The 23509-nt window shown below is 39.4% G+C and overlaps 1 protein-coding gene across 12 annotated transcripts in view; it reads left to right on the forward strand.

The window, feature by feature from the left end:
• The window catches only part of LOC102931004 (ankyrin repeat and KH domain-containing protein 1), a 205053-nt gene that overhangs the window by 25338 nt on the left and 156206 nt on the right, over positions 1-23509 (forward strand). For all 12 annotated transcript variants that reach the window (XM_037907203.2, XM_037907206.2, XM_043521542.1 and 9 more), the window contains exon 2: positions 484-637. In XM_037907203.2, the coding sequence (XP_037763131.1) occupies positions 484-637 (154 nt within the window). The remainder of the gene's footprint in view (positions 1-483; positions 638-23509) is intronic.

Raw genomic sequence — 23509 nt, forward strand, 5'->3', positions numbered from 1 at the left:
CACAGCAAGCATGGAGCCCGTTCAGCTCACCCCAGCAGTTATGACCATTGTAAACACCTCGCGCATTATCGTGCAGTGTACGCAGAACCAGTTTAAAAAAACCAGGCCTTAGTGTACAAAAGGCCTAAGTGTGGATTTTGATGAGGACGTCTCTCCGTTTCAGGAATTCAATGGAGATAACAAACTCAGTTTATAAATACCACTGTTGATCTGGGCCAGATTTGATCAGGTGATTTAGAGGTGAAAATCTCTCTTCCTTTATTAATCCCTTTAACCTAGAGAGTCCTTTCAAAACATTTTAAATTCCATAGTCTTATGCTTGATGGTGTAGTTCTAGTACTATTTCATTTTCTAACAAAAAAAGTTTGATAGGAAAACTGTTTAAAATAAAGTGCTATAATATTCTTTTAAAGAAAATAATGAAGTTATAGTATTTTTGTAGTTTGGCGTTTCATGGTTTTCATTTCTCTAACTTCAAAACAGGTTGAGTCATTTATTTTGGACCAAGAAGACCTGGATAACCCAGTGCTTAAAACAACATCCGAGTTATTCTTATCAAGTGCTGCAGAAGGAGCCGATTTAAGAACTGTGGATCCAGAAACACAAGCAAGATTAGAAGCTTTGCTAGAAGCAGCAGGTACTATGTTTGTATAGTATTTTCTTGTAATTGGAAGCTTTGCCTTCACAAGTTCAGTCATTTGTTATTTTTCCGTCACATGAAACATTGACCAGGTTTTAAATGTGTTTTGGTGGTGGAGAGTCTGAGAAAAGTGACAGTTCATAGTTACTCATTTAAGCGGTTTTCTGAGTCAGTATTACTTCATTTATAATGTATAAATGTGAAATAAATGGCATTTGTCATCAACCAGGCTAAGAGTAAAAGTAATTTTAAAGATGAGGGTTAAAGGAGCAAGGAAAGGAAACTGGTTTGCTAAACTGCCATGTTCCCCTTCCCTCATAGAGTAGTGATGTGTAATCCTGAACTCATTATTTCACTAAATTTACAGGTGAAATGTTGGTGCTCTGCTTTGGCTGTCAAATACAGCTGTATTCACTTGAATCAGTCTTTGACCTCTATGCAAAATAGTTTAAACTCTATATTTTTCTAAGAGACTTCCTGGTGCTACCTTTATGTAATCAAAATGTTTTCTCATTTGTAGTTATGTTTGTCACCATGAGGTAGGACAAAAATATAGCTTTTAGAGCCTGAAAAATTATAAATCAAATTCTTAATAGAAATACTGCCCCTATATTGTTGAACTTCAATGAAAGCAGTTACTGATTGGATTTAAATGTTACCTTTTAGTATTTGCAGTCAGATATTTGCAGCATTGTACTAGTGCATGAAACCCAGAAAGTGAAATTGGCAAGCTAAGAAATGCAGAAAGTATACAATGTTAACAATGAAAAGAAAACATAACCCTTTCAAGAAATCATGGTGGTGCTTAGTGTTACTTAGACACTTGCTCAAACTGGTAAGTTTGTGGTCAAATTGAATTTTTGTAAAGGCAAATTTCAGTTTAAAATATTTTTAGAATTGAGTAGGACAATGACTTCAAGCTGTTTCCTGTTTTAAGAGCATAAGCAGCCTCCCACCCAAAATATGCTCCATATTTGGGGGAAGGCTATCGTTCATTCAGGCTTTAGGCAGTATTTCTAAATTATGCATAATCTCAAAATTCAATTTCACAGTGGAATGCCCAAACCTACATTAACCCACTTTCTTTTTTAGCTCCCTGTCCAAACCCTGGGACAGCTTTCCGTGTAGTCCCATCAAGGAATTGGTGGCAGCTTTATTAACTGCTGCCAGGAGAAGAATGGGTTAGGAGTGAAAAGAGTCAGAGAAAGGGGCATGAGGGAGCAGAAACACCAGATCTGTAGATAAGCATGAATTCCTGTGAGCCATCTCCTAGGGACAGACCCTCCTGGCCTTGGGGAAGAAGAGAACAGTCCCTTACTATCTCTAGTATGTCTAGACTGGGCTAAGGTGGGTGTGTGTGGTGGCGGGGGGTGTGTGTGTGTGTGTATCTAAATGATAGCTAACACATTTTGAGATATTAAAATTTTAGTGTACGTGGGGCAAGGTACATTTTAAACACTTTAACACAAGTTAGATGGTTGAGGCAAGCCTAGGGTATACCATGACTAGCTAATGTGCTAAAATACACCTTGCCTTGTTTATAGACTGGTTTTTAAAATGTTTGCTAACATATTTTTAAAACAGCCCACACCTTTTATTCCAGTATAAATCTATCCAAAAGGGGCATAAAGATTTATCCACACAGTTACACCAGTTTAAAGGTGAAGTCTTTTAAAACCAATTTAATTAGTGTTACAAAACGTGTGTAGGTATTTATTCAGTTAAGAGTAGTTTCTTTTGGCTTAGCTTAGTTCTATTCATTACTGACTTAAGATGAACCAAAGTAAGCCATACTTAAACAGGATCAGAGTATCAACACACAGTTTTGTACTACTTCAACTAAAATAGTGCTTAAACATATTTAAATTAAAACTGGTACAACTGTCTCATGGACAGACCCTTGGCGTGTGTGGAGGAGAATGTCCGAAGGCTTCTCTCACAGGAATTGAAATATTTGACCCATTTGAGTTGCCCCTTTTTGCCAGAGGAGGATAGGGAAGAGACTGTTACTAGTGTGCTATATCCATCCTAAAGATTTCTGAAGCCTGTTGCTCTGGGTGTGTATCTGGAATGGGAAGGGGGTCTGAATAACTGGTTGTATGAAGCTTCTTGAGCCACAAGCTCTGTGTTTGCACCTGTACTTGTAGCATCCAGTTATTTCACAGGATTAGACATAAGAACAAGATAGTGGCCCTGCCAAGATTTAAAAAAATGGTTGTCAGCTAACATTTTAATTAACACATTTAAAACACAACTTAATCTTTAAAACTAGTTCTAGTCAACCAGTGCTCCCTCTCGTTTATTTCTGATAGTGCTTGGAAGAGGCATGGTCAGAGCTCTTTGAAAGGGGAATGGTAAGTGGAAAAAATGGAAGTTGGGTATCGCATCTGAAGCAATGTGGGAAACAGAGTAGAAGACTTAAGATTACTCTTCCTTTTTTAGAAACTGCTGTCCTTTGGTAGACAAATGCTGCTTTCTGAAAAGCCAGATAAGGTTTCAAGATGTTGCTGCAACAGGGGGAGGGGCTAAGTCACCTGACCCATGGTAGGAAAAAATGGGTCATGACTCTTACTTGAAATTTATCTTCTCTCTTAATTGGGGAATGTGTAATTTTTAAAACAAACCCTAGAATTCTTCACTCTAAAAGGAGGATATAGCTTGACAGCTAAAGGCAGTCTGAAGCCATAAGTAAAATATTCTGTTTTGTACTCCCTCAGGCAGTGACATTTCATCTTGAAGCACTGTTCATTTCCGGGAACTACACAGGTCCGCACAAACTGGCAGTTCATTGAGGAACAACAAAATAATTATGGTGTAAAAGTGACTTATAACAAGATTAGAAGAACTAAATTATTGGCAGGGCTGGTAGGATCACCTGTTAAGGGTGCCTGACACTTCCCATAAGACCCTGCTTTCAGTTGCTTAAAACTTTTCTGAACTTCAATCGTTTGGGCTAAAAATTTCCATGCCAGGTGTCTACCTCACACAAGTTTTTGGGAAAGGGGCTAAGGTAAAATACATTGAATTGCCAATTTTAAAAGTCTGACCTTTTCTTTGAGAAGCCTCAGCCACCCCTGTACTTGAGAGCAGGGACTTGAAATTTAGCAGGGATGTGGCCTTTGTGTCAGGGATGTTCTTTTGCTGTTCCAGTGAAAATCTCCCCAGATTTGGCCAATTTATAAGCCCTTGAGAACTCTGCACATGCTTCGAGAATTCATGGCAGCTAAAATTGTCCTCACTCTGCATGCTCCACCTCTCAGTTCCTAATGTTGACCAGACTCTGTATGTGCCATTCCATGGCTACAGGGTTGAAGGTGTTCTGGGTCCATGTGGGGCTGGTTACCAGAACTGAGAGCTCTGTTGGTCTCTCAATGACCCCTGTGCTGGCACTCATGAAGGTGCAAGAGGAAGCCATCTGATTCAGTCGCAGAGAGAGAAGAAGCCAAACCAGGGTATTGGGTGAGAAAGGAGTATGTTGTAACAGCCAGATGGGGACTGGAACTGGGGCGATGGGCAGGGATGGAAAGAGAAACTGGGACTGGGAATTTGTGCGGGGGTGGAGATGATTGAGACTGGTTGGACAAAGAGTTTGGAACTAGAAGCTTAGGGTGGGTGGTGTGACCAATCCATTGAGCAGCTGTAATGGAAACTTGGACTGACTGCACAAGGAGACTGCAACTTGGATGAGAGGCCTGAGAAGTCTAGAAAACATGACCTATGAGGGAAGGTTGAAAAAATTGGGTTTGTTTAGTTTGGAAAAGAAAAGACTGAGCGGACATAACAATTTTCAAGTACATAGAAGGTTGTTACATGGAGGAGGGAGAACAATTATTGTTCTTAATCTCTGAGGATAGGAAAAGAAGCAATGGGCTTAAATTGCATCAAGGAAGGTTAGGTTGGACATTAGGAAAAGCTTCCTGACTGTCAGGATTGTTAAGCATTCGAATAAATTGCCTAGGGAGGTTGTGGAATCTTAATCATTGGAGATTTTTAAGAACAGGTTAGACAAACCCCTGTCACGGATGGTCTAGTCTAGATAATACTTAGTCCTGCCGTGAGTGCAGGGGAGTGGACTAGATAACCTCTTGAGGTCCCTTCCAGTCCTATGATTCTAAGTGCAGGGTGGGTAGGCAAGGAGAGTGGGAATGGAATGAGGAGCCAGAGGTGGGGAAGAGAGAGGAGCAGGGCAGGGAGGGTATATGTTGGGGAGGAATAAGAGAAGGCTCAGACTACTAGAGATTACTCTCTCAGGAACTATGAGTTGTATTCCAGATTACAAAGTGTCACCCTTCCTCTGTTGTCAGCCAGTATCTGTGAAACCCACTTGCAAAGTTTCTCACCCCTTCCAGTGCTGGAGTATCTGATGGCAACGTATTGTTGCTATCAGATACTCCACTAGTTCAAGTGGCAGTCGTCTGCACAGTGGCTCTGAGTGTTCATCACCACATGGTTCATCAGTAGGGAATCAGTAGGATGCCATGTGTGTTTTTCAATTTGCAATCTTCATGCTCTTCTTATGTGGTTTTTAAAAAGCCATCAGGCATCAAAACTTAGGAAATGCTTGTGCAACTTAATTTGGCCCCCTTGAGTGTGATTATGATATCCCTTCCTGGCTTCTGGTCCCTGTTCTCTTCCTGAGACCCCAGCTTCTTGTCAGATCTGCCTGCCCTGGTTGCCAGTCTATCTCCTTGTCCAGACAGACCCTTCTCCCAGCTGCCCGTTTGATCTTTGTGCTTTTTCTAGTCCCAGTCTTGCCTCCAGACTCCCAGTCTTAACCTCATTTCCCTGCCCCTTGAGCTCCCAGTCCCCTTATTCATCCAGTCCCAATACACACAATGCCTCCCCCTTTCCCCCTCTTCATATGGTCAGTTTTTTCTCTCCCAGCTTTAGTCCCAGGTTCCTTGTTTTCTAATTACTCCCCTGCCTCCACACTTGTCCTATGTGCATTTGAGACAGGCTGCTCCACACTAGCAGGTGTGTTACTGAGAGCACAGGAGACACACATTCCTTCCATGCTCTCAGTTCTGGTGCTGAGCTGGCCCCAAGCTATAATTACTGGGAAAGTTTGGCCTTAGCTCTGTCTCTGGGCTGGAGTATGTTCAGTCACTCTGTGGGGGTGGCGTATGCACAGTTTGGTCCACACTAGGAGCTGTAAAAGGTAGGATCATGCTCCAATGAGGATAGAATCTTCAGAGACTTTTAGATGCTCAACTAAATCTCTGAATATGTGCACACTGAAATTTTACAAAGGCTTGCTGAATTTTGGCAGTATTGCAGGAAAAGCAAGGCACATCTGACACAAAGACTGCTTCCTTGCCAAATTTCAAGTCCCCACTCTAAACCATTGAGACCCTATAGCTTCTCAAAGAAAAGGTTACTAGAATAAACAAATCGGCGTATTTTCCTTAACCTTGTTCTCAGAAATGGCTAATCTGTTTTGGCTGAAACTTTCAAAAAAAAAATTTCAGCCCTGATGTAGACATCTGGCATGAAAAAGTTCAGCCTAAATGGCTAGGGTAGCAAAGTTTTAAGCAACTTAAAACAGGGTCTTACGAAGGGAAGTGTTGGACTGTAATAGGTGGTGATTAGGAAATAATCAAAAGTATTTGAAAGATGTGATCACTAAGAAGGGAGAATTATTCTGGAATGAATTATTTCTTCATGGTTCAGGCTGCCATGAGCATATCAGGCCTATGTTCAGATTCATCCACTGGCTCCCAGTCTGCTTCCAATGCCAAAATTAAGGAGTTGGTCCTAATTTTCTAAGCTATTAGTGGATTAGACACGAGCTACATCAGACTGCATTTTGATCTATGAGCCACTGAGAAAGCTGCGCTCCTCTGGGACATGCACATCATTGAGCCCAGAAAGGAGGATGTTATAGCTAGAGACAGAGCATTCTCTGTCAGGGGGATCTGGCCTAGCAAACAGTATCCCAGAGGAGATCAGGTGAATTTAGGGCCTAACCCACTTTAGGAGACATTGCAAAGCTTTGAGTCTTTCCACTGTGACAGTTGCAATTTGAACGCCATTCTTATTTTTCCCTACCCCAAGCAGAGCTTAACCTATAAAGGGAGAAGTGTTGGACTCCATGAAGTCCACTAGGAACTTTGCTGTTGATATTGATTTTAGGTGGAAGATGCTGAGATGCTACGCTGATAAATAACAGCGTAAAACTAAGATAAATAGTAAAAGTGGTAGTCTTATAGGACCAGGTAAAGAGATGGCATTAAACAAAGGAAAACTAGGCTAAATGTCGGGAAACACTTTCATACAGACTTCAGTAGTATTCTGTTGTCTAATGAAGTGGAAATTCCATCACTTAGCAAACTTAAAACTGGACTGGAGAAATCACTGGGGGGGAACCAGTAAGCATAATACATAACCTATGGGGAAATCTATCATATTTCTGCAATTTATTGCTTGGGTGGTGAATCTTCTAGTAGTAAGTAGACTAAGTAGCTTTTGAAAAATATATAATAGTATGGATTTTTAAACTTGTCCAGTCCAGAATTTTAACTTGAATACTCTGCTTAAATATCACCCTGTAAATCTAGGTATGAAAATTTAAAATTTGGTTGATTGTAGCAACTTAAGCTTTGTACCACAAGAAGAAGATAGTCATCAGACATAACATAATTTAGTGGACTGAGCGTGGGACCAAGTTGAGATATATATGGCTTCTGTTCCTGGTTCTCGCTAACTTGTACTGTGGCCTTGAGCAAGTTAAACTATTTTTCCTCATCTAAAATTGGGAATAGTGTATACATATATACCACCCACAGCACTATTGTGAAGGCTAATTCTCTCTCCACCTTTTGAAGATGTAAGGTGCTAGAAGTACTAAGAATATTTTGTGTGAAACTTTTTCAGTTAAGTACTACTCAGTATTTGAATCTACAATGAAAAAGCTAAATATCATTAGGACAAACTAAAGGAAATAGTGTGGTAGCTTGATGGTAAAAACTTAATTTGAGGGGGGTTGAAAGGAACTAGCACTGCTGGTGATGTTCCACACACATTCCTACTTGGGTTCACATTTCTCTGGCGGGTTTAGACAAAAATAACAAGTCTTTCTAGCTTCACATGAGGCTTCCAAACCATGTGTCCATCATGGATTTTAAACAGTACTGCCTAGTAGTGTACTGCTTTGTTCTCTTCCTTAAACCCTGGAGGAGGAAAATGCTTTCTGCTGGCATTACCAGTCTATTTCAAGGCCTTGTGCTGTATAGATTGGACAGCATGGAACACTGAACCGGTGAAGGCACAAACAGTTCAGCTGTTCCTGAAATGGTGTACCTTTCCTGCGTAGTTGGCCTTCAGTGTTGTAGTCCTTGTTCACGTGGGTTCTACCTGCTGTAGACCTGTTTGTGATACCAGTTTGCTCACCAGATTCATAAGCAGCTCTTTGGAGACTCAAGTGGAATGATCAGGTACGTTTGCCTACTGGTAGTGTCTGGAGTTCATGTTAATCTCTCCTGTCCTTTTTCCACCATGTACCCCACATGCACAAAATAGTGAGGAAGATATGCACAGATGAGTCTGTAGTTGTAGTCCTGGATTTGTCTTGTTGAGTTGTTTGCAGAACTAGTTTGCCTGCCAACTCTATGGATGCTCTCAGGACTTAACATGGACATTTTCATTATTGACTCTGGGACCTATGTCCTGGTGCCTTGTCCTTTTGAAAGGCTAATGATTCGAATGCTAGAGATGTTTAGTCAGGTGATTAATCTGTTTGGTCCTCTAAGAGCCATAATCCCTGAGTAAATCCTCCCATTCTATCTGAGTGACAAATGGATCCCATCTATGCTGGTTGGTGGGTCTGAGTTGAATTAAAAGTATCTGTCAGTGTTTCAGAATCTTGTACATATATCTAGAAATTTTTTTTTGAGAGAGAGAGAGTTATTTTCAGGAGTCTTTCACTGTTTTACTTTAGCTCACCTTTCCTAAGCAGATAGGATCACAGTTCCTAGAAGCTTTAATTGAATATATTGTTTTTTTGGATTCTGAATGCTATGGAAGCCTTACATAAAATTTCCAGTGCAAGAGCATTCCTGTTTGCTATGTAAAAAACATGTCTTTATTTACTCATCTCAAAGCAGGGCTGATTTTTCTCCCCACCCCTCCAGGCAGTGGTTTGAGGTCATTCAAATTAACCTGTTTAACCAGAGTTAACAAGCATTTTCCGCAATATTTTTGTCTAATAGTACTTAAATGATTGGATCACATCCCAAAAAACTGATTTTAAAAACTTAAGGCTGTTAAATCACTTTCTGCTTTGTTAGGACCAAATACCAATTCATAGAATTAAAGACTTTAAAGTCAGACGGGACCATTATGATCGTCTAGTCTGACCTCCTGCACAATGCAGGCCACAGAATCTCACCCACTAACTCCTGTAACAAACCCCTAACTTATGTCTGAGCTACTGAAGTCCTCAAATCGTGGTTTGAAGACTTTGAGGTGCAGAGAATCCTCCAGCAAGCGACCCGTGCCCCACGCTGCAGAGGAAGATGAAAAACCGTCATGGCCTCTGCCAATCTGCCCTGGGGGCAAATTCCTTCCCGACTCCAAATACGGCGATCAGCTAAACTCTGAGCATGTGGGCAAGACTCACCAGCTAGCCAACCAGGAAAGAATTCTCTGTAGTAACTCAGATCCCACCCCATCTAACATCCCATCACAGGTCATTGGGCCTGTTTATCATGAATATTTAAAGATCAATTAATTGCCAAAATCATGTTATCCCATCATACCATCTCCTCCATAAACTTATCAAGCTTAGTCTTGAAGCCAGATATGTGTTTTTGCCCCCACTTCTTCCCTTGGAAAGCTGTTCCAGAACTTCACTCCTCTGATGGTTAGAAACCTTCGTCTAATTTCAAGTCTAAACTTCCTGATGGGCAGTTTATATCCATTTGTTCTTGTGTCCACACTGGTACTGAGCTTAAATACCAGGGAGGGAGAGGAATTATTTATCCCTCTGATATATTTATAGAGAGCAATCCTATCTCCTCTCAGCCTTCTTTAGCTTAGGCTAAACAAGCCAAGCTCCTTGAGTCTCCTTTCATAAGACAGGTTTTCCATTCCTCAGATCATCCTAGTAGCCCTTCTCTGTCCCTGTTCCAGTTCGAACTTCATCTTTCTTAAACATGGGAGAGCAGACCTGCACACAATCTCCCTGGTCACTCGATTACAGACCTAAAAGTGGCAATACTACAACAAAAAACCTTCAGAAACACTCCAATGAGAAACTGTTGAATTGGAATTAATTTGCAAACTGGACACCATTAACTTAGGCTTGGATAAAGACTGGGAGTGGATGGATCATTACACAAAGTAAAACTATTTCCCCATGCTTATTTTTTCCCTCTACTGATACTCACACCTTCTTGTCAACTGTTGGAAATGGGCCATCCTGATTATCACTACAAAAGGTGTTTTTCTTTTTTTTTCCCCCTCCTGCTCATAATAGCTCACCTTAACTGATCACTCTCGTTATCGTGGGTATGGCAACACCCATTTTTTCATGTTCTCTTTCTCTCTGTATACACATTATACATATATATCTTCCTTCTGTATTTTCCACTGCATGCATCCGATGAAGTGGGTTTTAGCCCATGAAAGCTTATGCTTAAATAAATTTGTTAGTCTCTAAGGTGCCACAAGTACTCTTTCTTATATGCAGAAAGTTGCTGAAAACTGTTCTCTAGCTTGGGAAATCTTCTGTGCATGTGGCCTAAATGACACATCTTCCCAAGAATTCCTTGCTTTCTCAAAATAAACTTGTAAAAAGTATATGCTGAAAATCAAGCATTAAATAAATGCAGGAGTAAATGGGGTTAAGGAATCGGTTCACCTCTAGCACCTCAGACCCCTGAATTCTTGTTGAGGACTTACACAGGTAAGTGATGGAATGGGATCCTATTGATCTACATAGCTGGTTATATTCAAGGAAACAGAACTGAATGGTATGTTGCCAACTTGGTGGCAATATAATGTATGATCTCCTTGGCTGATAACCTTTTAACCATTGCTGGTAATCCAGTTGTATTCATGCATGTACTGTGGGTACTAAATAGTGTGAAGCCAAGCTTGTGTAAAATTATGTTGGAACCTTAATAGTAAGATGACGAGCAGGACGTCATGGTTGACTTCCTTAGAAATCCCATTTATGCCATGTCCTTGTAGGATGAGACTAGAGGCCTCTATTGTAAGAAAGTTAGTGGGGAAACTTAGACATTTTGTTTGAGGGGGAACAAAGAATCTGTTCAACTAAGGACAGGTTCTTTGTCTGCTGACATACAAGTTTGAGGTGAATCCAGATTAGAATTCAAATGCGTGACAGAGAGATCTGTAATCAGGCAGAGGAGAAAACTCTGCAAAACAGGGTAAATGGGAATCTGTAAAAACAGGTAAGGGGAAACTCTGTAGCTTCTAGAGCTATTTGCAGATCTGCATATGATAATCATATTATCTGTGTTGAGGTAATCAGAAATGGTAGAACGCCAATCTCTTTTTAATGCTAGTTGTCCATTAATCTTGTCTGAATTCAATAGTTGGCTGAGCAATCAGTGCCTGATGGTGTTTCTGTCAGTCTTGGTTGGAATGAAGAGCAGTTATGTCACATGGACTGGCTATATTTTGACGGATAGGGGGGACACAGAATGCCCCATGATCCATTTTTTAAATGAACAGATGGAAGCATGAATCAAACATGCTAGTTTTATTTCTGTCCAAGGTCAAATTGAAAGAATGGATTGCAAATATTTATGGTTGTAAATAGTGGTCAACTTAGTTTTACAAAAATATCCTGTCAGATCAACCTAACCTGCTGGGATTTTTTGGGGGGGAGGGAGCGGGAGATAGGGTAGTCAGCAGGCTGGTTTGAGGTCAGTAATGTTCTTGACCAGGAGAAGACTTGCAGTCCAGAATTCAGTAAATATTTTGGAGATAGTGATCAGTTGGCCAGCCATTGGGTATTAATCATGGCAAAATAAATTTGATAGTATATTGCACAAGAACTTGACTTTTCAAAGGTGACAAGTACCTTTTAGATTTCACTGATTAAGACTGATGTTATAGATGCTCAGCACTTCTGAAAATCAGGCCCTAAATGGGTTGAAACGGCATTTCATTGAAAGTAGTGGTCAAAGTAGGTAGGAATTACTAAGTGAGATCTCTAGGGATTGATTCTCTGCTTGCTTAAGCTCTCTTAAACGCCCATGACGTTTCAGTTGTTTGCAAGGCTGTAGTTTCTGCATGCATTTGGTTTAATGACTTGGTGCAAAATTGTGCTTTCAAGAGCAAAAGACACTGCAATTGAAAATTTATTCCGTAAGTGATGAATGAAAGTAGATGTTAACAGTTGGGGTAAGGATCTAGGATGTTGCTCATGATAAATTCTATCAGAAAATGACTAAGTTCACACTGTATATATTTGTTCCAATTTACTCAGTGTACATACTTAAAATGAAAGAGATATTAGCAGTAACATGAACAGAGATTGGCACATGCCCTCACCGATGGAGAATTGACTTTGTAATTGGACAAGTGCATCACTCCTTGGCAGTGTTTCCAAGGTTATATTTTTGCTTGGTGTTACGCACTCATGCAAAAAATCCATCTACTTCATCTAGCACCCCCCTCCAAATTTATTTTACAAATTTTAAATCCGTGGCATGATGGAGGGGGGGAAATTCAGTACAGCTGAAATACTTTTATTGAGCTTTAGGTGGTATAATTCCAGTGCACACTGAAGTTCGGTCAAACTGTAACTCGGGGTCGGCAACCTATGGCACGTGTGCCAAAGATGGCAAGCGAGCCAGTTTTTAATGGCACGCTTCTGTCTGCCTACCCCAGCAGACGGCAACATGCCATTAAAAATCCTGCCCTGCCCGGCCCGCTCTTCTCCCCCCACTGCTCTCTCCTTGCAGGGCAGGCAAGCTCCCCCCCCCCCCCCCCCCGACACCTCTTCCCCCAGCGTGCTGGGTTCCTGTGCCGCTGCCTCCTCCCACCATGTGGCCAATCAGCTGACGGCCCTTGCTACAGAGGGGAGAGGGAAAAGCGTGCTCTCTGCTCCAGGGATCGTGGGGAAGGGGGTGGAATCGGCATATCCCCTCCAGCCCCCTGCCATGAGCGGCTCATGGCAAGGGACTGGGAGCACCCCCACGATCCCAGCCCACGCCCTGACACCTGAACCCCCCCACAACCCCAGCCCTGACTCGGGCCCCCCCATGCCCTGACTCTTGCACTCCCCGCATCCTCACCCCAACCCTGAGCACCAAACAGGAGCTCCTGCACACACGCACACATTCCCACCTGCAACCCTCGGACCAAATAGGAGCTGCCCAGGTTAGTGCTCCACACCCAAACCTCCTGCCCTAACCCTGAGCCCCCTCCCTCATTCTAGCTCCTGGCCAGACCCTGCCCCCCAGCCTGCTCCTTCACCCCCAGCCCTGTTCTCAGCGCACTCCCACCCTCATCTCAGTGCAGAGAGAGGAAGAAAATGGCTAGAACCAGGGAGAAGGTAGGCACCTACTCTGTGGACAGGGCCAGGATCCCAGACTGGCAGCGGGCTGAGTGGGGCCGGCAGCCGGGACCCGGGGAGGCAGGAGCCCGTGGATGGAACCCCAGACTGGCAGCGGGCTGAGCAGCAGCAGGCTGAGTTGCTCTACCCACTTCTGGTCTTGGGTCCCAGCTGCTGGCCCCGCTCAGCCCACTGCTGGTCTGGGGTTCTGGCTGCCGGCCCCTTGCCAGCAGGGGTCCCGGCCACAGGCCCCACTCAGCCCGCTGCCGGCCTAGGTAAATGGAACCCCAAACCAGCAGCGGGCTGACTGGGCCGGCGGTGTAAGATCATCATTTTAATTTAATTTTAAATGAAGCTTCTTAAACATTTTGAAAACCTTGTTTACATATGACAACAGTTTAGTTATATAATATATAGACTTATAGAGCGAGACCTTCTAAAAAATGTTAAAATGTATTATTGGCATGCGAAACCTTAAATTAAAGTGAATAAATGAAGACTTGGCACACCACTTCTAAAAGGTTGCCATCCCCTGCTGTAACTTATAATATAAAATTTGCAGTGTGCCGAAGTATGTAGTATGCATTTCTAAATTGCCAGGAAGAGTGATCTTGTTTGCAAGAATGACTCTGAAATCTGCTTAAACTAATTAACAAAAATACCTTTTTACAATAACTTGTTTTGTGATACAGTACTCCTGTGTTTTGTTATGGAATAGTTTGAATTAAAATAAATATATATTTTGAAGCAACCAAATAATGAAACAGTACCTATCAATAAAAATCTGGCAGGCCTAATTCTAATTATAGTTCTGTTGGATACGGGGGCTGTACAATTAAGATACTCTATTTTTGTTGATTGTACCTTGAATACTTTTGTCTTTGGAGATACTGATCTATTATAGTGACATGTTCATTCTCTCTCTTCACTATCTAAAGATTCAGAGTGGGAAGGAATATATGGTATGTGATATTTAAAAATGTTTGCCTTATTTTATCAGAAACTATCTGAAGTCTCTTGCATGTGGTATCATTAATCTTTTATTTTTGTAAGCATAATATCATAAACTTAAGTAGTTTACAAGTTTCTGCATGATTAAATGCTATAGGTTTCTAATCCGATAGGCCTTTTCTGGTGTAAGTCAAATTAACATCAATATTTGGAAAGTGCTTCTATTCCAAAGGCTACATTTTTTTGATGGGAGCCCCTTTTACTAAGCTACTCCTTTTAAGAGAATTTTAAATTTCTCCTGTAACTGTAAACTGATAGAATTTATGTAATACACAGTAATAAATTTGAGCTGTATTATTTTCCTGTAATGCTGTGCTCTTTTCTTGTAATCCAGCAAAGTTAAGGTGTTGAGATGTTGGAACAGTCCTAAAGCTTCCACCTTTTGAAAAACGCGCCCCCCCCCCCAAAAAAAAACCCCAAAACCTCACAACCCCTCCTCCCAAAACAAAAAAAAACAACCCCACAACCTGAAATGTTAAACCTAGCTATGGTAACTTTATCAAACCTGTCTTCAGTCATCTACTTCTGTAAGGAATCTGCTTTTCTCAGCATACCTTTTATTTGAAATCGGAAGATGTTCATTTCTCTTAATATTGCTATACCTTAAAATGCACTCTGTTTCTAGGATATCTTGTACTGAATTATTAAAGCTAGCAAACTCCTTACGTAAACACTGTCTACAGAATATAAATCTCACTGCTTTTCTCCATTCTATAAGTGTTCAGTAGCTATAAAACTTTGTAAGCACAATATAACTCTGTGCCATTGGCTAACTGTGCAATTACGTTTAAAATTGTTTTTTAAAAAGTACAAGCTACTTTATTTTTCCTTCTAATTCCAGTTAAAGAGAATTTTGTCTTCTTTTTAGTTAAACTTAATTCGGACTCTGTTTCTACAAGACGGAGTCCTTGTCCTCCTCTAATAGTAGTCAGTTATAGGGATGATTTTTTTTTCTGGAAGAATGAACAAATAGCAGTGGTTCTAATAACTTACTCTGTTAGGATTTTCAACAACCCTCCCTCTTTTTAAAAACAAAACAAAAACGAACCCCAGTGCTTTTGCAGATGCTGTAAATAAGCAGAAAACTGTTCTCCTGGCAACTACTCATCTCTTTCCAGAGAGAGACAGCAGAGCATGACCAGCGCTTTATTTATAGTCCTGTTTTATTTGCTCCCTGAAATCAGATGGAAATAACTTGTATCAGAATTAAAACAGCGGGTCATCTTTTAATTGTATGCTTTTCTGTATTCATAAGTCTCAATAGTCACAAACACGATTTTGATTATAATCATAATCTAACTCTGGGGTAGGCAACCTATGGCACATGTGCCAAAGGCAGCACGCGAGCTGATTTTCAGTGGCGCACTCACTTCCTGGGTCCTGACCACCGGTCCAGGGGTCTTTGCATTTTAATTTTAAATGAAGTTTCTTAAACATTTTAAAAACCTTGTTTACTTTACATACAACAAAAGTTTAGTGTTATATTATAGACTTCTAGAAAGAGACCTTCTAAAAAACTTCAAATGTATTACTGGCATGCAAAACCTTAAATTAGAGTGAATAAATGAAGACTCAGCACACCACTTCTGAAAGATTGCCGACCCCGATCTAACTCCTTAGGGAAAGGGGCGCTAAGGGTATGTCTACATTCTATGGAAAAGGTACTTGGCTCCAGAGCAAGTATTCTATTTGCTTCACTTGTTTTCCCTGTACCAGTAAGTGTTTGTACTGTACAGTAGCATGTAGCTATAGAAGTAACTCTTTGTTTTGGTTTTTGACTTGAGTTTAGATAGTAGCCTCAATGGCAGCACCATGAAGTGAAAAGAAAAAGATCAATAGCTCTACCCCATTTCAAGTTGGAGTTGTTTCTAACACAGCTTCTCCATTATCTAAGTGGTAAAATACCAAGCACAATGATGGGGAATACAGGGTGAGATAATTATGAAGTCCTGTAAACCATTACATGTTTTTACCATCTGGACAAGAACCATTTTCTGGACAAGAATATGTTTTCAGAGAATCTTGTAATTTTATACTGGAGCTCTCCGAGTGCCTCTCTTCCCAGCAGCTGTTCACATTCAGTTTTTCTAATTTATTTAAAGGCAGAATTAGAGCAAAGATTAACATGAGTTATTGCTCTCTGGCCAAGGTGAAAAATAATCGAGATTTAAAAAAAGTAAAATAAAAAGCAGTTGTTTATTTTATTAAGGTATCTTGATGTATAGTCTTAAATTGCTAAAGTCAATATCCTCTTTTTGTTTTTCCTAATTGTTAGATGAACTTCCAAATATACAGAGGGTTTTTTTCCTACTCTGAGGTTTCATGCTAAATGTTCATCTAGTCAAGAGAAGTCACAGGGCCTCTAGCATCCTTCGTGAGAAAAACACAAAAGTGATAAGTAAATACCCTGTGCGATATATGCAGTCAGCCAGCAGCATTTTCTGCTATTTTGAACATGGACACAAATCAGGTATTAGGAATGGCAGTATACAAAAACCTGTAGAACACTTCAACCTCCCTGGACACACAATAGCAGATTTAAAGGTAGCCATCCTGCAGTAAAAAAACTTCAGGACCAGACTTCAAAGAGAAACTGCTGAGCTTCAGTTCATTTGCAAATTTGACACCATCAACTCGGGATTAAACAAAGACTGTGAATGGCTAACCAACTACAAAAGCAGTTCTCCTCCCTTGGTGTTCACACCTCAACTGCTAGAAGAGGGCCTCATCCTCCTTGATTGAACTAACCTTGTTATCCCTGGCCCAATTCTTCCCTGCATATTTATACCTGCCTCTGGAAATTTCCACAACATGCATCTGATGAAGTGGGTATTCACCCACGAAAGCTTATGCTCCAATATGTCTGTTAGTCTATAAAGTGCCACAGGACTCTTTGCTGCTTTTAACCTAAAAATTGGTGTTTGAATATAAAGAGGCTTATGTTCTAAATGGGTTTGTGCATTTCAGAAGTCACATATTCCAATGAAATATTGGAAAAAAAAACCCTATTAAATTATGGAAATTAACAAATCAGTACCCTAGGAGAAAATAAAGACACTGAGTGGTTTTATCGTTTTGGCCTAGGACATATAAAAATTGGAAACTGCATGAGAACCAGGAAGACTCCAGAGTTGGTTCTCCTTAAGCACTTTACTTTTGAAAAGCACCTTCAATTAATAATTATTGAAAATATTGAATTATGGTGCATTAATAACATGCTTACGGGATTATGTATAGAAAACGTTCACAAGTTTGTACTTTAATATTAGAAACTGAACTTTTCACTGTTAATTAAATAACTTTAGTTTAATATGATAAATACAAAATGATTTAAATTGTCACCACAAAACAGTCATAATGTTTATTTGATCTTTACAAAAATACTGTAGTCAAAAGCACATTTTGTTATCAGGAGTAGCACTACTCCTGAAATAAGTCAATTTTTAAAAAGTATTTAGAATATTGTTTATAATCTTTAATCTAAAATTGTAGTAGTACAATTTAGGTGGCTTTAAAAAACTGATTTAAATGAAGATAAATCTGATTTAAATCACTCTGCTTGGACTTTGACTTTGTTAAAACATTTTGAACTTAATAGCAAAGGGTGATGGCAATAACTAGAACCAATGATTTAGTCTACAGTAGTCAAACAGGCAGTTCTAGTTTATAGCCTGAATTGACAACCACCTGCTCTGGGTGTGGCTAGAAGTGTTATGAGATGCAACATTGTTAGTTATTTTGGAAACAAGGGCACCTTGTGCATATCAGTAACAGACTATCTGGACTGGGTACAAGTTCTCCTACTTAAGAAAGGAATAACAAGATGGTTAAGAAAAGTAACAGTGCAAACTCTTTGGGTTGACTACATTAAAAACCTATGAATATATGTTGGCATCTTAACATCAGTGTTTCAACGTTACTAATTTTTAGGTATAACTGGACCAAAAGAAATTCAGTTACATTGATACTTGACTGAGAGTAGCCATCCTAACAGATAAAATTCCATGCAAATTCTTTTTTCTCTTGACAGTGTCTTTAATGCCCCAGTTTGCTTTCTAGATCTGTTTGATCACAAAAGGCAATGAAACTGAGATATGGCAATGCTCTGAGAACAATTTAAAGTACCTAAATACACAGAATGATTTATGTGCCTGGTTATGTATAAAACCACACTTTCTAAATTGGCATTGAAATGAAATATCAGATTATTTTACAAGTTCAATACATGCCAGGATAGATAAAAATTTATTAAGAAAAAATAAATTGGACTTTATTTATTTTTTAAAATGTATTTAAATTTGAAACTATACCCTATAGGGGCCTACATTTACTATATTAAAATAGTTTTTTAAAATGTTCACGCTGCACATGCTTCCAACATTTGAGAGAGAGGCAAAACACTGAACTGGTGTAAGTCATTAGCTTTAAGCACCTGGATCAGAATTTGTGAAGAGCCAAACTAGCTTTTGACAGTAGTAGTCTCTTCTGCAAATACAGAGAATATTTTCACTTCAGTTTACTCAACTAGTTCAGTTCAATGATTAGTTCAGTCAAAGTTGAGAAACTGGAAGCTGAAAGAACAAGAGGCTTTCTCCCTTTTATTATAAAGTTTTTATGTGAACACTGGTATACTAGTAACTAGTTCATACTTTTACTGCTCAGTACACTTGAAGTTTAGCTTTCCAGCTTCAATTTGAAGGAAAAGGTATTTTCTACATACATATCTTGTTCTCTGGCATCTGAAAATACATGTCAATTTTTATTCGTTATATTAGCCATCCAAACAGATGTTCAGTACAACCATTTTATCACACATCTAGGGAAACTGATTACTTTAAGTGTTACATAAGTACTTCAGCAAATTTAAAAGTTAGTGTATGTTAATGAGAGTAATGGATATCAGCTTGAAAAAAAGACTACAGAGCACCATCCATCCATCAACAGTTTTAAAAACCTTATGAACATGGGAATAATTTCATTTACTATTAAAATGTAGCTATCTCTGGGGGAGTGGAAGTGGCAGCTGATTAACCGCACACAAACAACCATCCTGGGACAGAAGTGAAGATCACTTTTCTGAATATTTTTGCAGCGATATGCAATGCATTTAGCAAAAGCTGCAGGTATTCCCAGTTGGAATGACAGTTTTTACCCAATTATTAATAGTTTACATGGACCAAATGACTTATCTTGGTATTTACTTTTTGCAGAGCCTAACATAATTAAAAAACTTGGAGATATCAGAATACTAGATTGCAATATTTAAATCAAAGTGGTATAACCCCCAATTTTAATAATAATAATTAATAATGTATACCAGCTAAGGCAGGTAAACTTGATTTTAATCTTGTTTTGCATTTGTACTTGTTTTCCTAAAGAGAGGTTGATTCCTGTTGGTAACCATTCAAACATGCTGATTTGCAATGAAATACAGCTTTTACACTAAATTTGGTTCTTTTTAATGATCAGGAGGATATAATTAATTATTTAACTGATTATATCGTTTAACATACATTTATTCAGATTTGGTTTGTACTTATGTTAAAAATTGACTAAAACAACAAATGCATCAATTTTTTTACTCGTGATTTGTCAAGCTGCATTTGGGTGGAAATTGGAACTTTAAAAATGCACAGAAAAGCATTTTAAATTTGTTTTCAGTAGTTAAGTAAAACTACCTTAAATGTGTTGGATGCATAGGAAAAAAAGTTTATCAGAACATGCTTTAAAATTTAATACTAAGATTTATTGTACAAAGGAATTGTTATCTGTTAGTTCAGCGGTCGGCAATCTTTCAGAAGTGATGTGTCGAGTCTTCATTTATTCACTGTAATTTAAGGTTTTGCGTGCTTTTTAGAAGGTCTCTTTCTAGAAGTCTATAATATAACACTAAACTATTGTTGTATGTAAAGTAAATAAGGTTTTTAAATGTTTAAGAAACTTCATTTAAAATTAAATTAAAATGCAGAACTCCCCGGACTGGTGGCCAGGATCCGGGCAGTGTGAGTGCCACTGAAAATCAGCTCGCGTGCCATAGGTTGCCTACCCCTGTATTAGTTCATGAATTGAGCTGTTTGCTTCTGGTTACCATGTCCTTCAAGGTTTTAGAACCAATAGATCTCATCCTCACACCTAATTTTTATTCATAAAGTGAAGGAGGAAAACAATTATTCAGGTGTCAGAAAAAATACATTTATTTTAATTGATGATGAAAAGGATGCAAAGCTCAATTATTTATTTGTATTTTAGCTGAGAGAGGGAGCAGGTGTTAATTGTGCTTAGTGCAAAACTTTGTATGAAAACATGAAGATTTGCATGTAAAGATGTCAAACTATAGAATTATGGATAAAGTCATCTTTACACAAAACATGAGTTCATTACAAAATGAAAATTGTCAGTATTTATACTGATCTGTCATTAAAAACCTTTTTCTACAAATTTATACTTTCTCATAATGAGAACACTATTATGAATACTTCACATACAAAACACTTATTAGAAAACTAATTTATTAAATTGTGTTCAGGAAAGTGTTTTGCAAGGCCATAGCTGAATATTTGAATATAATTCATCACAAAAAGCATAAACCTGTTCGACATCTAGAGTGTTGTATTTATTTCACACTTAAATGTCTTTAAAATACTTCCGAATGGAAAATCATATTGTCTGGTGTTGCTATTTAATGGGATCCTATTATTTCCCACCCCCCCCCCCCCCCCCCCAAAAAAAAGGATATGGGTCTTGTTAAATACTCTAAAAAATTAACAATGACATGTCTGTTACTTTAAAATTCCGATGGAAACATATTTTTTTAAACATTTCTTCGTAGTGTAAGCAACCCAAACATTTGCAGTGTTTTACTGCTGTAGAAGAGAGCCAGAAATTGAAAGATTATTCATAATCAGTTGTTTATCCAGTTTTTAGTTTGTCCTTCCCTTGTCCTTAGTGTTTCCTTCCCTGTTAGACACCTTAAATTATTAAAACTGACTGTTTAATTTTCTTAGACAAAAAGTACATAATCCTATAGTAACTGCTGAAGAGAAGATTAGTTAAAAGCACATAAATTAAAGGATGACATCAACTTGAAATCTTTTCACTCTCAAATAATGTAATCTTGTAATACATTGGCCCCTGCTAATTTGCGCGGGGTTTTTTACACTTGTTTTCTTCTTTGAATATTTTTCCTTCCCTTTTGTGGTGTGAGTAATAAAATTAATGGTGGAAACTGTTTCTACACGGTGCTGTTAACAGATGAAGTAAACAAACTGAACAAATATTTTCTTTAATCTTTCAATTATAGTAATCATGTGACTTGTAGGCTTAAAATTCTAAACCGTACATTTTTAAGCTACGTCACTTTAATTGGAGTCTTGAAAAGATAAAGAGTTTATGATCCCTTGCAAGATACGTGGTGTACACTGGCATCTAACACAGAAATTAAACGGTTTCCCCCCAAATCTGGCTTTATAGCCTTTCATGATCAACAGATATGAAATGTACAAAAGTAATGTGTTAAATATTTTACCAAAAGCAAAGAACTTTTATGAGGAATATGAAGTACTTTAAATATTTGAAAAGGATAGAAAATTACCAATAAGAGTTTAAAATGTTTACATTGTACAAATCTCTGCTCAGATTCTTGAGAAAACCCTTAAAGAATTGTACTTTGTTACTTTTCTTCCCCACTTTAAAACAACAACTTTTCTGTGCAACAAAATATTTATTGGCATTTTAATTAAAAGAATGTTTTGGCATTCTTAATTTCTACAGCTGTCTCCACTTCTTGAATTTTTAAAATACTGTTTATTGTAAATCATTTTGTTGCTTTCTAGTCTTTAAAGGTACTGAATCTAGACCACTCTCAAAGCATATCCTGGGTGTTGTGGTGTTCCATTATTGGTCAGCCAAGAACTATTAAATTAGGAGCAGAGATTTTCACATACAACCCCTCTAATGCTGATTCCCCAGTTGTTCTTGCCTCAGAATAAGCAAGCAGCAGATGTTGTAGGCTGACATACAGCCTTGCTCTCTACATATATGGCGGAGGAAGTTCCTGTGAAGAAAAAGGTGTTGTGTAGGAAGCTGCCTAAGCTAGTTGTGAGTATTTTGTTTTCTTTGTCATAAATAGTTTCACTGGCATTGTGGCAGGGTGGACTAGGTCTGGAGGCCTTGCAGCCCTGTGTCACCCTGCCCCAGAATAGAGCAGCAAGGAGTCCTTCAGGCAGCCTAGAGTGGCTGCAGAGGAGCGGCTAATCAGAGGCACTGCTGGAGCAACCAATAAGGGGCCAGAAGAGCCAGATAAAAGGCGAGCCGCAGGACAGTGGGCAGCTCACTGCAGAGAGCTCACCAGACAGAACCGAGCCCAGGGAAGGCAGTCAAAGACTGGATGCTTGGCTGGCTGGAAGAGCAGCAGGGCCAGCGGAAGGTCAGTGCAGGCAGGTTGAATCCCAGGGGGACTGAGCACAGAACCTGGCCAGGCCAGCGATGGTACTGAGATGGTTGAAGAAGGCAGATAAGAACTTAGAATGTATACCCCAGAAGGGGGGATAGTGTGTGGGGCTCGTACTGAGGGCTGAGCTGCTGAAGACCCGCCAAGAGAACCATGGGCTGGGATGCATGCTTGCAAGAGGTGGGTGCCACCCTATGAAAAGACTGATTACAGGCATATCCCCCAGAGAAAAGGAGTGCTTGCATGAGGCAGGTGTCGACCCAGTTACAGGCATAAATTGAGGCTCTTTTAGACTCAGGGCTAATGCTTTGAGTTTTCAGGTTACAGCATCAGACAATCCTCTAAATTCACTCTTGCCTCTTTGCTACAAAGGTCTGTTTTGTAGAAGTCTTCTCAGTCCAGATTCACAATCTCTCAAGCACCCATCATTTTAGTCTGGATAAGCCAAAGTTACCTTGTCTAGCCAAAAATCGGAAGCCTCAATCATTTAGGCTGATATATCAACACTTTTTTGCAAGTCAAGCCAAATAAAAGTCTTCAGTTCTCAGGAAAGTCTAATTACAACCTCTTTGGACTCATTTTTCCACTTAAGTACCAGGGATCATGGGGAGAGATTTTTAGATCGGAAACATAGCTAAACAGTAGTTTGGGAGGGCTGTTTGAGCTCTCCTCAGAGTCCCTCTGTCCCCCATCCCCATCATCCCTCCTGCGTACACCCACTATCTGTCTGCATCTTGTCCTGTTATGGGATTCTCCAGACAGTCACAGTAATCTCCACCCATCATCACTTAATCATCATCAAGAACTATTCTTCTGACTTCCCACCCTCCCCATGATTGGATTGATTGAGGTGTATGGAGGGTAAGTTGAAGCCTCCAAA

The sequence above is a fragment of the Chelonia mydas genome, chromosome 8, assembly GCF_015237465.2.
Source record: "Chelonia mydas isolate rCheMyd1 chromosome 8, rCheMyd1.pri.v2, whole genome shotgun sequence".
Lineage (NCBI taxonomy): Eukaryota > Metazoa > Chordata > Testudines > Cheloniidae > Chelonia > Chelonia mydas.